This window comes from Podarcis raffonei, chromosome 16, assembly GCF_027172205.1.
Source record: "Podarcis raffonei isolate rPodRaf1 chromosome 16, rPodRaf1.pri, whole genome shotgun sequence".
NCBI classification, from domain to species: domain Eukaryota; kingdom Metazoa; phylum Chordata; class Lepidosauria; order Squamata; family Lacertidae; genus Podarcis; species Podarcis raffonei.
In genome coordinates this window covers 11,218,212-11,231,743 of record NC_070617.1, presented here as the reverse complement: position 1 = coordinate 11,231,743, position 13,532 = coordinate 11,218,212, and the positions used below count along the sequence as shown (strand labels likewise).

The 13,532-nt window shown below is 45.4% G+C and overlaps 1 protein-coding gene across 1 annotated transcript; it reads left to right on the top strand.

Annotated features, from left to right (window-relative positions):
• The first annotated feature begins 2,613 nt into the window (after window positions 1-2,613).
• TTC9C (tetratricopeptide repeat domain 9C) lies at window positions 2,614-6,683 on the top strand. Its single transcript, XM_053369951.1, has 4 exons — window positions 2,614-2,741; window positions 4,011-4,266; window positions 4,612-4,794; window positions 6,233-6,683. Exons 1-4 carry the CDS (start codon window positions 2,721-2,723, stop codon window positions 6,325-6,327), a joined length of 555 nt encoding a protein of 184 aa, XP_053225926.1. The 5' UTR covers window positions 2,614-2,720; the 3' UTR covers window positions 6,328-6,683.
• Window positions 6,684-13,532: the final 6,849 nt, after the last annotated feature.

Genomic DNA, 13,532 nt, shown 5'->3' with positions numbered 1-13,532 from the left:
TTACTCTGCCTAGGAACAGTCCAAGCTGCTTTTTAATTGGGCGGCTTCTCTCGAACCGCCATCTTGCCCTTAAAAGTCTCACATTAAGAAGGGAAAAGTTGTTTTATCTTGTTGCCCCTGACAGCGGCTCTTACGTTTTTAAAAGTTGCATAACTGGCAGAAATTAGACAGGTGCAGCATGCAAATCGAGGGTGCTGCACTAGTTAAATTACTACGTGTTGGCAACTCTTAAAGACACAGAGCCCTTGCCAGTAAAAAGGTTTATTTATTGAATCTTTTACACTCCACCTTCTCTCTTGATCCCCCAAAGCAGGGGTAGGCAACCTAAGGCCCGTGGGCTGGATGCGGCCCAATCGCCTTCTCAATCCAGCCTGCGGATGGTCCAGGAATCGACGTGTTTTTACATGAGTAGAATGTGTCCTTTTATTTAAAATGCATCTCTGGGTTACTTGTGGGGCTTGCCTGGTATTTTTACATCGAGTAGAACGTGTGCTTTTATTTAAAATGCATCTCGGGGTTATTTATGGGGCATAGGAATTCGTTCATTATTTTTTTTCCAAAATATAGTCCAGGCCCCCACATGCTCTTGAACATAGCTGTCAACGTTTCCCTTTTTTAAAGGGAAATTCCCTTATTCCAAATAGGATTCCTCGCAAGAAAAGGGGAAAGTTGGCAGCTATGGCTCTGAGGAACAGTGGACCAGCCCACAGCTGAAGAAGATTGCTAGCCCCTGCCCCAAAGTGCGACCAAAAACACACAGTACTTTACAGTAACACAGGAACTCTCCCTCTTTTTTTCTCACTTCACCACCTGCAAACATTTGCTTCTTTATTTCTGAAGGTATCTACCACGTATGCTGGGTAGTTTCATGCTTTGTGAATGTGCCTGTAGTGCATCAAGAACTATGTGAAACAAAACAATGTCTTAGGTCAATTTGGTAATCTCATTAAAAAAGAGAAGGATTAGGCCCAAACTACACAGGTTGGCGGCAGGACACTACACACCGTCTTCAAATGTTCCAGCCATGTCAGTGGCAGAAAGTGGGCATGACTGGCAGCACAATCCCATACCCTCCAACATTTCTCCAATGAAAATAGGGACATCCTGTTATTATTATTATTATTATTACCCATCCAACTCCAGGCTGCTTCCAACAATAAATAAAAATTAAACATTTTAAAAACTAGAGGTCAAATAACTCCATACCCTCCAACATTTCTCTGATGAAAATAGGGACATCCTAAGGAAAAACAGGACATCTACCGGTAGATAACACTCACTGTTTATATAATCAGGAAATGCAGATAATTTTACATCAAAATTATCCGATTTGGCTTCACCTCAGATAACACATCTATGTCTGACCAGACATTCAGATAAATCTTTCTGTTCATGGCAATTTATGAAATACCACATTGGTATGAACATTGCTATAAGTATATTCTTGTCCAGGGAGGGAGGAAGGGAATATAATGTCTGTTATTATTGTTCATATATACAAACATTTTTGAAGCAATGTTCCGTACATTAGAAGATAGCCTTAGTCTCCAATTATTCATCTAACCCCTTTTTAAAGCCATTGAAGTTGGTAGCTGTCACTGCATCTTCTGGAAGCAAATTCCATTTTCTATGTGCTGCATGAAAAAACTCTTTTGGCTGTCCTAAATCATCTTAACATTTGCCTTCATTGAATGAGCCATGATCTAATATAATGAGGGAGAAAAACTTCTATCTATCCTCTTTCTCTTCACCATGCATAATTTGATCCCCCTCATGTCCCTCACCCAACTTGCTCACATCCCCCCCATACTAAATGTTAAAATTTCATTTCTTGTAAGGGGGATGCTCATAAAGCCACATCAACTGAAACTGGTCCACGATGCCACAGTAGATGTGTGCAAAGGAAGGCAACCAAAACGATGAAGGGTTTGGAAACCAAGCTTTATGAAGAACAGTTGAAGAAGCTGGGTATGTTTAGCCTGGAAAAGAGGAGACTGAGAGGAGATATGATAGTCATCTTCCAATATATAATAAGGGCTGTCACACAGAAGATGGAGCAAGCTTTTCTTTTGCTCTGGAGGGTAGGACTCAAACCAATGGCTTCAAGTTGCAATAAATGAGATTCCGACTAAACATCAGGAAGAACTTTGTGACAGTAAGAGCTGTTCAACAGTGGAACAGACTCCCAGGAGAGGTGGTGGACTTTCCTTCCTTGGAAGTTTTTTAAGCAGAGGTTGGATGGCCATTTGCCATGGATCACCTAGCTGAGATTCCTGCATTGCAGGGGGTTGGACTAGATGACCCTCAGGGTCTCTTCCAACTCTACAATTTACAGTTTTATGACCCAAAACTTTTGCTGCATTCCCTACGTACACAGGAGACTTGCGTGCTTTCCAGTACGCACACGTGTCCGCATCCACTCAGAAGGAAACCCCACTGAGTTCAATGGTTCTTACTCCCAGGTAAGAGTATATACAATGTAAAGCCAGCAGTTTGCGCTATTAGCATTCCTGGGGGCTGGTTATTCCCCGGCTCCCCCGCTCGCCTCCTCCGAAATCAGCTGGCTCCGGTCACGTGATTTCGCTGCCCGAAGCCGCTTCCCATTTTTTTGCAGTTTAAACTCTGCTTCCAGGTCACGGAGGGGGTGTGGCAGCCCATGCAGAGCAGCAAGTGGTGATGGCCGGCTCCCGAAACTGCTGCCGCCGCTCCTTTTGATCCCAATGGCCACCGCAACACCAAAGGTACGTTGGCGGCGGGGGGGGGGTTGTTGTAGCTCATTTGTACAGCATCTGCTTTGCATGCACACAGAAAAGGTGCCAAGTTCAATCCCTGGCATTCCCAGGTAGGGCATGGAATACCCCCTGCCTGAAACTCTCTCTGGAGCCTAACTGTAAGGAAGCATCACCTGTTCCTGCTGAAAGCAGTCCTTCATTCAGAATCACGAAGACTGGCATCTTTACATTTACAACTATTTTACTTTTAAAAGACAACTGAAGGCGGCCCTGTTTAGGGAAGTTTTTAATGTCTGATGCTGTATTGTTTTTAATATTCGGTTGGAAGCCGCCTAGAGTGGCTGGGGAAACCCAGCCAGATGGGCGGGGTACAAATTATTATTATTATTATTATTATTATTATTATTATTATTATTTACATCTAGAGAGGATGGACCATCACTCAGTAGCAGAGCATGTGGTTTGCATGCAGAAGGTCCCAGGACAGGTTCAATTTCCAGCATCTCCTGGTAGAGCTGGGTAAACTACCTCTGCCTGACACTTTGGAGAGCCACTCGCAGTCAGTGTTGCATAGTGTTGAGCTGGATGGACCAACAGCCTCAGTCGGCCCCATTCTCCCCCCCCAAAATGTTGTGGGTGGCAATGGTAGGTCCCAAGAATAAATTAGTACTGGGGGACGTGCTCTCATCCCCCAGATCAAAATGCTCAGGGAGATCTTGCTTTGAAAAACGAACTCAAGGAAACATCCAAAAGAGGAAATGTTGTAGTGATGGGTGACTTCAACTTACCCTCACATAGACTGGCTACATATGTGTTTCGCTCAGGATGACAAAGAGATAAAATTTCTAGATACTCTGAATAATTGTGCTCCAGAACTGTTGGCCATGGAAATGGCAGGGGTGGTGGTGACCCTGGACTTAATCTTGAGTGGTGCCCCCGTGTGATGTTGTTTTTGAGCCAATTGGAATCAGTGACTATAGTGCCATTAAATTAAATAAATGGCCAGTTGCCAAACTTCCCTGAAACTGGGAGATTGGTAAAAGGGAAGTTGAAAGGCAGAGTCAAGAGGGTCAAATCACTCCAGACATTAAGACCAACAACATGGTGTCAACTGCATTCCGTTGTTGAACATGATGGCTGCATTCCCTTGCATAGAGGAGTTGTTGATGGACTAAAGCTGCCATCGTGCCTGATCACTGGCTGAGGCTGATGGGAGCTGGAGTCCATCCATGTCCTTGCACCCATCTTTTATATTATTCTGCTCACTGTCCCTTCCAGGCTTCTTCGGAAGCAACTATGGACCAACGGTTGCAGCAGGCCCAAGCCTTCAAGAAGGAAGGGAACCACTGTTACAAAGAAGGGCGTTTGCGGGCTGCCGTGAGCCGCTATCACTGGGCCTTGCTGCAGGTGAAAGGACTGGATCCCAGCGTGCCTTCGCCTTTGCAGGAGTTTGGTGCAGAGAGGCCTCTTGTGACACCGGAACAGGAAAAGGAACTCCACAGCACCCAAAGCGACTGCTACAACAACCTTGCTGGTAAGCCAGGGCAAATCTATTACATGTATCTGATGACGTCCACAAGCATGGCATGACAGCGACTGACTGGGCTATCCCATGATAGCTATCCCATCCTATTGGCTGGGTATTAACGTTCTCCCATTTGTCTGTCTTGTCCAAGACCTCCAGCCATTATTATTGGATTGACTCTCAATGAAAGGTGATTTCATAAATTTATTTTTCTCCTGTTAGCTGTAGGCTGGCTAATGGTGAGAGCACCTTTGAGCGTGCGCAGAGTGCCTACCTGAACCCCTTCCCATTGAGTAATCCCAGGCTGTCGCTGGCCTCCTAGTAACAATGTTGTGCTGTGTGCCTCTTCCACAGCGTGCCTCCTACAAATGGAACCTGTGAACTATGAGCGGGTGAAAGAGTACAGTCTAAAAGTCCTAGAAAGGCAGCCGGAGAACCCCAAGGCGCTATACCGAGCTGGAGTGGCTTTCTACCACCTGCGGGATTACGACAGAGCCCAGCACCATCTACTGGCAGCAACCAGCAAGCAGCCCAAAGGTGAGAGGTGCTAACATGGTGCTTGGAAGGATCATAATACAGGTCACTTTGACTTTGGTGATCTCTAGAGCAAGTGTGGGCATCTGGAACATATGAAGCTGGCCTATACAGTGGTGCCCCGCAAGACGAATGCCTTGCAAGACGGAAAACCCGCTAGACGAAAGGGTTTTCCGTTTCGGAGGTGCTTCGCAAGACGAATTTCCCTATGGGCTTGCTTCGCAAGACGAAAATGTCTTGCGAGTCTTGCCATTTCCCCCCCACTTCCCCCCCTTTTTCTAAGCCGCTAAGCCGCTAATAGCCTTTTAGCAGCTTAGCCTCTAATCCTTTAATAGCCGCTAAACTGCTAATAGCGCTAAGCCGCTTAGCCGCTAATGGGGTTGCTTCGCAAGACGAAAAAACCGCTAGACGAAGAGAATCGCGGAACGGATTCTTTTCGTCTTGCGAGGCACCACTGTACTGAGGCCTTATACACGCTATACCTTTAAAGCACATTCTTTCCCTCAAAGAATTCTGGGCCTTGTAGTTTGTTAAGCGATGCTTGGAATAGTAACTGCCTGAGGGAATAAACTACAGTGTCCAGAATTCTTTGAGGGGAAGAATGTGCTTCGAATGTTCCTTAAAGGCGTAGTGTGTTTTTGTTTTTATTATGTATTTTGTGTTTTTTTATATTGCGATTTTATGTTGTGGATTGCCTTGAGATCTACAGGTATAGGGCAGTATACACATTTAATAACTAAAATAATTATTATTATAATACAGTCGTACCTTGGAAGTGGAACGGAATCTGTTCGACTTCCAAAACATTTGGAAACCAAAGCCCTGTCAGACGTTTGGGTTCCAAAGAACGTTTGCAAACCGGAACACTCACTTCCAGGTTTGCGGCGTTCGGGAGCTAAAATGTCTGAATAACAACACATTTGGTACGACTGTAAATACATATCCCTAGTCAGTCAGTCAGTCAGTCAAATTATTTCTTTGTTAGAGACCATTGATCATCATCAAAATACAAACAGTAGAGAAGTACATTTTAGCAGAGGTGGTCCCCAATGCAAGAGACCCCATGTTGTGTATACTGAGTCAGACCATTGGTCCAGCATTTTCAATATTGTCTGCACTGAGCAGTAGCAACTCTTCGGGTTCTCTGGCAGCGGACATTCCCAATCCTACCTGGAGTTACTGAGGATTGGAACCTGGGACCTTCTGCATGCAAAGCATCTGTGCGGGAGGCACGTTTGCAACCTGCAGCATTTGCAGCCTGAAGTGCCACATCTGCGCACTGACTTACAGCCCCTCCCTGACAGTTTGTGAGCTGAATTCAGCCCACAAAACAACTTCTTCCAAATTTTCATTGAGGCATTTTTAAAAAACAATTGAATTTAACTTTGGTTTTTGCAACCCTTTCCCTCCCTGTTTTTCTTTTCCAATCTCTCCATCAAAGATGCCAACGTGAAGCGTTACCTGCAGCTGACGCAGTCTCAGCTGAACAGCTACCACAAAAAGGAAAAGCAGTTGTACATGGGGATGTTCGGCTAGAGGCGACAGGTCCTCCCTGAAAACACCTGGATATGGCCTAGTGTTGGCTCCTGGTTTTGTGGGCCATATGTGGCTATTGGCTTCAGAAGCATCAGATGACGCAGTGCCTTGGGAAACGTGTTTCATTACCAATTGAGCCTGGGAAAGTGTGAGTGACAGAGACCTTCTTCAACATTTCCTTCCCTACCCAATGTTGCTGTTTTTGGGTGCGGAACGGCTTGGGGATGGACTGCCCAACCCCTAAACGATTCCCTCCTTTCCATTGCAGCTATAATAGGAACTACCGGCTAGATTTGCTCTGTTTCGTTTTTTCCCTTCCACCTCACTGTTTCATAAAAGTATTTTGGGAAATGTAACTTTTGACTGCCTGTGTATGTGTGGTGCTTGTTTTCCGTTTTGATTCTGCAGAGGGAGAAACTGAAACCGAAACAAGTTAAGAAAGGCCGAGCCCCTTATTCATATATTGGCTTTGGGGGAATTGCTGAGTTTTGAATGTGAGTCTTTCTCTCCTCCCACCCTTCCATTACACATATCTAGCAGGTGACTCAACACTGCTTTGTTATTTGGTTTTTTCGGTGCCCTTCGTTGCCATAGCGACCGTCGCTAGGCCTCTCCTGTGGCTTGCTCCTATGGCAACGGCGTCCTGTTGTGTCAGCTATGCTTGGCATCTCCGTGTGACCTCGCCCCCACCCCACCCAGGGCCCAGACACCTCTGCCCATACAAAAGAAAGGCCAGAGGTCTGCATGTTCCACCTACCACATGCCTGTGTTGGAGCTTTTGCTGCTGCCGCTCTCAAGAGCTGCTAGCCCATCCAGTGTTTAAGAAAATGGGTTTGCTTCCCTTTCATCTTCATATTTCTTCTAACATAAAATTGCAGTTGGGGTGCGTTACTGGTGATCCTTGGTTGCATGCCAGAAGAGGCCAACCCTTCCAAGAGAGAGAGATACCTGGGGTTTCACCTGGCTCTGAATCCTGCAAGGCACAGGCAGCTCCTGGCACAAAGGGAGCATCGGGGCGCTGGGAGGAAGATCAAGGACACACTCCTACCATACATTTAAAGCTCTGCAATACCATATAATAATACAGTGATACAGTGGTACCTCGCAAGACAAATGCCTCGCAAGACAAAAAACTCGCTAGACGAAAGGGTTTTTTGTTTTTTGAGCTGCTTCGCAAGACGATTTTCCCTATGGGCTTGCTTCGCAAGACGGAAACGTCTTGCAAGTTTGTTTCCTTTTTCTTAACACCGTTAATACAGTTGCGACTTGACTTCGAGGAGCAAGTCATAGAACGCGGTGTGGTAGCCTTTTTTGAGGTTTTTGAAGACTTTGGTGATTTTTGAACCTTTTCCAAAACTTTCCCGACACCGTGCTTCGCAAGACGAAAAAAATCGCAAGACGACAAAACTCGCGGAACGAATTAATTTCGTCTTGCGAGGCACCACTGTACCTCGGGTTAAGAACTTAATTCGTTCCGGAGGTCCGTTCTTAACCTGAAACTGTTCTTAACCTGAAGCACCACTTTAGCTAATGGGGCCTCCCGCTGCCTCTGCGCCACCAGAGCCCGATTTCTGTTCTCACCCTGAAGCAAAGTTCTTAACCTGAAGCACTATTTCTGGGTTAGCGGAGTCTGTAACCTGAAGCGTATGTAACCTGAAGCGTATGTAACCCGAGGTACCACCGTAATAATTTATTATCAGTACCCCGCCCATTGGCTGGGTTTCCCCAGCCACTCTGGGCAGCTCTCAACAGAATAATACAGTCATACCTTGGGTTGCGAATGTGATCTGTGCGGGAGGCACATTTGCAACCCGTAGTGTTCACAGCCTGAAGTGCCACGTCTGCGCACGCGCGTGATTTGATTCGGCGCTTCTGCACATGCACGTGACGTCATTTTGCATTTCTGTGCAGGCGCCGAAACCCGGAAGTAACCCGTTCCAGTACTTCTGGGTTTGGTGCGGTCCGCAACCCGAAAACACACAATCTGCAGCGTTCGTAACCCGAGGTATGACTATAATAATAATACAGTTGTACCTCGGGTTACAGACGCTTCGGGTTACAAACTCCGCTAACCAGGAAGTGGTTGCTTCCGGTTAAGAACTTTGCCCCAGGATAAGAACAGAAATTGCGCGCCAGTGGGAGGCCCCATTAGCAAAAGCACGCCTTAGGTTAAGAACCGTTTCAGGTTAAGAACGGACCTCTGGAACAAATTAAGTTCTTAACCCGAGGTACCACTGTAGTAGTAGTAGTAGTAGTAGTAGTAGTAATAATTAATAAGAATAAAGATCAAACATTAAAAACTTCCCTATACAGGGCTGCCTTCAGATGTCTTCTAAAAGTCGTGTAGTTCTTTATCTCCTTGACATCTGATGGGAGGGCGTTCCACAGGGCGGGTGCCACTACCAAGAAGGCCCTCTCAGTGGCTCCCTGTAACCTCACTTTTTGCAATGAGGGAACCGCCAGAAGGCCCTCAGAGCTGGACCTCAGTGTCCGGGCAGAATGATGGGAGTGGAGACGCTCCTTCAGGTATCCTGGGCCGAGGCCATTTAGGGCTTTAAAAGGTCAGCACCAACACTTTGAATTGTGCTCAAAAACTTTAAACTGTCATAGTTACCCACAATAATTTTGGGAGCCGTAGTTTGTTATGGCTGCTGAGAGTTGTTAGATGATGTTACAATTCTCAGAGTTTCCTGGGAAGGGGGATCAATTGCTAACTGGGTATTGTAACCTTGTGAGAATAATGGAATATCCTAACAGCTCTCTGCACCCATAACAAACTATAGCTCCCAGATTTTTTGGGGGGGGGGATGCACTTTCAATGTATGTTGTGACTGTGGGCTCAGTGTGCTATGAGGGGAGTTCCATGTTCAAAAATCCCACCCAGTAACTAAGGCCCCCTCCCTCCAGGCTGGTGTATGTGTGTGTTTGCCACTACAGTGGTACCTTGGGTTAAGTACTTAATTCGTTCTGGAGGTCCGTTCTTAACCTGAAACTGTTCTTAACCTGAAGCACCACTTTAGCTAATGGGGCCTCCTGCTGCTGCCACACCGCTGGAGAACGATTTCTGTTCTGATCCTGAAGCAAAGTTCTTAACACGAGGTACTATTTCTGGGTTAGCAGAGTCTGTAACCTGAAGCGTATGTAACCTGAGGTACCACTGTAGATCCTGCAAGAGGCTGAGGTCCCTTCACACACACCCCAAAAAATATTTTAAGCGACTGGGCCCCTGCAAAGTTGATGGGTATTGCTTACCTGGACTCCCCCTGTTTTATTCAAGTTGGCAGCCCTGAATATGTGACCTATTCAGTATAGTACATTACTGGTGGATTTGCACCAGACAGGCAAAAAAACTTGTTTTATTACTAGTTCTGCGAGGCGTCCTCAACGGTTACCACATTATTGCCGTCTGGAGGGGGCACTCTTGTGCCACAGTGCAAGAAAAGGGGGGGGGGGAGAAACAGGAAAATGTGTGGTATAGCAAGTTACAGGATTTCAGAAGGAAGTTACGGGACTTGCACCAACTGGGAAAATAAAGCAGTTTGCCCACCCTGAAACTTTTGAAAGTGGGGTCATGTGTAGCTGCCCTGACAACACAAAATGCCAAAATGATTGTGAATACAAGATAAAAAGGATGTCCCGAGTGAGGGTTAAAGCGACCCCCACTCTATAGGTTCATAGTAGGGTTGGGGAAGGAAAATGGTGGGGACATAATCCGAGAGGCTTCTAATTCTGAGCCATGTTGGCACTTGTATGAAGTCAGAACTCCTGCCTTTTATCGATTTTGTCATTTCTGCTTTCTTCCCGGTTCTCCAGCTGTGACATCCCAGCAAACATCCTTCATTGCTGCCATGCGTGTCTCCTCCAGTCTCTTAAACAAATATGTGTGTGTGTGTCAGCAGCTGGGAAAGGGGGCTGTTTGCTTTTCTCAGCTGCCGTTTGTGACCTTGCCTCTTGCAAACAAGACATCAGCAAGTTTTTCTTTTTGTGGGTGGGGGTCGCTGCGGGGGGGGGGGCTGCCCGTGGGCCTCTGTGTCTATAGTACCTTTGTGACTTGGTAGCAACCGCAGCGGAATGTGTGTGCGGTGCATGAGTACATTGTGGGTGTGGTAGCATTGAACCAAACAGAAATTTGGCTTCTAGAAGATAACTGCTTTGGGGCGGTTGTTTTAATCGCCAAAGAAAGGTGCTAGTCCACAAGGTGGCAATATTTGCTGACAGGTCAGCAACCAAAGGTCAGAGGCAAGCAAGTGAGAGGAAATTAACTCCTGAAAGGAAGGAAACTTGCATGACACAGTCCTGAGTGTGCCCCCAGAGAGGTACCGATTTTTCCGTGTACTGTATAAGCCTGGTTTTTCTCCCTAAAAAATAATGTCAAAAATTTGGGGGCATCTTATATACGGGGGTCATCTTCCCCCATTTTCTTAAATTGGAGTCCCCAAAAGTAGGGTCGTCTTATACATGTGGGCGTCTTATAGACGGAAAAATATGGTAATTGAAGAGGGCCCAAAGTTTATTTATTTAACCCCCTGTTCCTCTTCAAACCCAAGGCAGCAAACGCAAAAGCGACAAAGTAATTAAAACATACCGTATTTAAAAACATGTAACGTATTTAAAAACATGAGAGATTATGGTCAGCAGGATGGTGGAGGGTATGCATTATGCCTACTTTGCTATGTCATTGTTCTGCATTTTTTCATGTTGAAAGCACCTTCAGCATTGTTTGAAAGGCGGCATATAAATAAAATTATGTATGTACGTATGTATGTGATCGGTTCAGGGTGTGTACTGCTCAGCAGTATTTGGCTGTTCTTGCCAAGATGCAGCAGATAAACTGTTATGCACAGATCTCCACGATTATAATTTTATTAAAATAAAATTTTATTAAGGCAACTGGGGAGAACAGTGAGAAAAGCTCAACAACTTTGCCAATAAAAGCTCAACAACTTTTGTGTCCGGATTTTCACTTTTTTGAAATATGGCAACCCTAAGACCCACACACCCCACAATGAAACCTGGAAGGGTACAGAGAGTTGTGAGAGACCCCTGCTCCTTTTACAGAGCTATAATTCTCACAGTGGTTTAACAATCAATCCCTTTTCCTGGGGGATTAAACACTGCTTAAGACCCTGAATAATGACTGAAGACATTCCTAAGCAGATACGGGCTTCTTATTAACAAATTCCATTGATTAAAATAGCTGTCTTAAGGAGGCCTGGGTATGACATTTTAGGCCAGGGGGGCGGAACCAAATGCCTTCTGTCTCCTCATATACAGTACGTGACAAAAATATAACAATGAACTAAATCGAAGGCAGGCAGAAGATTGAGCAGGATCTCCTGGGAGATTAATAGATTATTGGTCAGAGGTTTCTGCTTCCTAACCATTTAACTATGGCTGTGTACACACCATACATCTCCCCACCCCCCACCCCAAAATCTGGGAACTGTAGTGTACCCCTCACAGAACTACAATTCCCAACAGTCTTAATACAATAGTTCCCAGGATGCTGTGGGTGTGTACAATTTAAATGTAGTGTGTACACAGCAAAAAGTGTGTTTGTTTTCTAAACTGGGCTTGTTAGAACCACCAAGTGGGTAGTCAAAAGGCAGTGTGGTGTAGTGGTTAGTGTCGGACTGAGACCAGAAGAGGGTTCAAGACCCCACTTGGCTAGGAAGCTCATGGGGCAGCCTTGGGCCAGTCACTGTCTCTTAGCCTAACCTACCTCACAGGGTTGTTGTGCAGGGATTAAATGAGCGAGAGAAGAACCGTGTACACTGTACACCCTGAGGTGGAAGGAAAATATGCAATAATTCAGTCACTCAGATGTAGACTTTTCTGTGTTTGGGCGTCACGAGGTGTATGGTTTATGGCTTATACAGCAGGGAGTAATCCATTCTGCCCCTCAGCTACCCTGTTTTGTCTGCCTCTGCCTCTATCCAGCCACAACTGTGGATCTGGTAGTGTTGGGTGGGGGTAAAAGGGTTAGTTATAAAAGGCAAGAGACCAAACAAGAACCCATGTGCCTGAACTAAGTACAGTGGTACCTTGGTTCTCAAACTTAATCCGTTCCGGAAGTCCGTTCCAAAACCAAGACATGCTTTCCCATAGAAAGTAACACAAAACGAATTAATCCCTTGCAGACTTTTAAAAAACAACCCCTAAAACAGCAGTTTAACATGAATTTTACAATCTTACGAGACCATTGAGCCATAAAATAAAAGCAATTATCAATGTACTGTACTATAAAATAAGACAGTATTGTAGATGATAAAAATGAAAATTTAATCTTTTTCTTCCTTGCACTGATGATAGTCAATGTTTGGATGGGGGACTTTTATCCATTTCTGCAGTCACACAATCAATAAATCAGTAGCTGAACTGGGTTCCACAGAGTCACAAAAACAAATTAATCGAAAAAGCCTCAAAAACAAAAATGCAAAATAGCAAAAACAAAAGCGCCAAACTTAATCAGTTCCGGAAGTCCGTTCGACTTCTGAAATGTTCGAAAACCAAGGCACAGCTTTTGATTGGTGTAGGCGGCCTGGAAACAATAGCCGACAACCGCATTGAACGTTCAGCTTCCAAAAATTGTTTGAAAACCAGAACACTTACTTCTGGGTTTTCGGAGTGTGAGAACCAAAGCGTATGAGAACCAAGGTACCACTGTAGTTTATTATTTGCTGTCCTTTAAGGCCATGTGGGCTGCCTCTCCCTTCCTAATGGTGCAACCTGAAAAGGCACTCTCACCTTATACTTCTTCTCTGCCTCATAATCCACCTGATAGGAAGCAAGTTTCTACCTGGTGAAGCTTTCCTGATGCAATATAGTGGCTAAGGCTTCATACTCAACCTTACTTTTAAAGTAACCCCCCCCCAACAAAAGAACCCTGGGGACTGCAGCTTTCTATAACTCCCAGCCCTTATCAAAAACTACAGCTCCCAAGGTTCTCTGAGGGTGGGAAATAACACTTTAAATATACACCCAAACTTCAGAAAGGCTCCAGTTCAAATTTCACCTCTGCCACTCACTACGTGTCCATAGAAGAGTCACTCACTCTCACTCTCAGCCTCGGTCTTCCGTATCTGCATTATGGGGGGAATATTACTTTCAGGGTGTTGGTTAAGGATTACTGAGACAATGTATGCAAAATGCTTTGAGCCGCTCAAGCTATTTGATGAGGTTTTTCTGTTGCTGGGAAATGCACG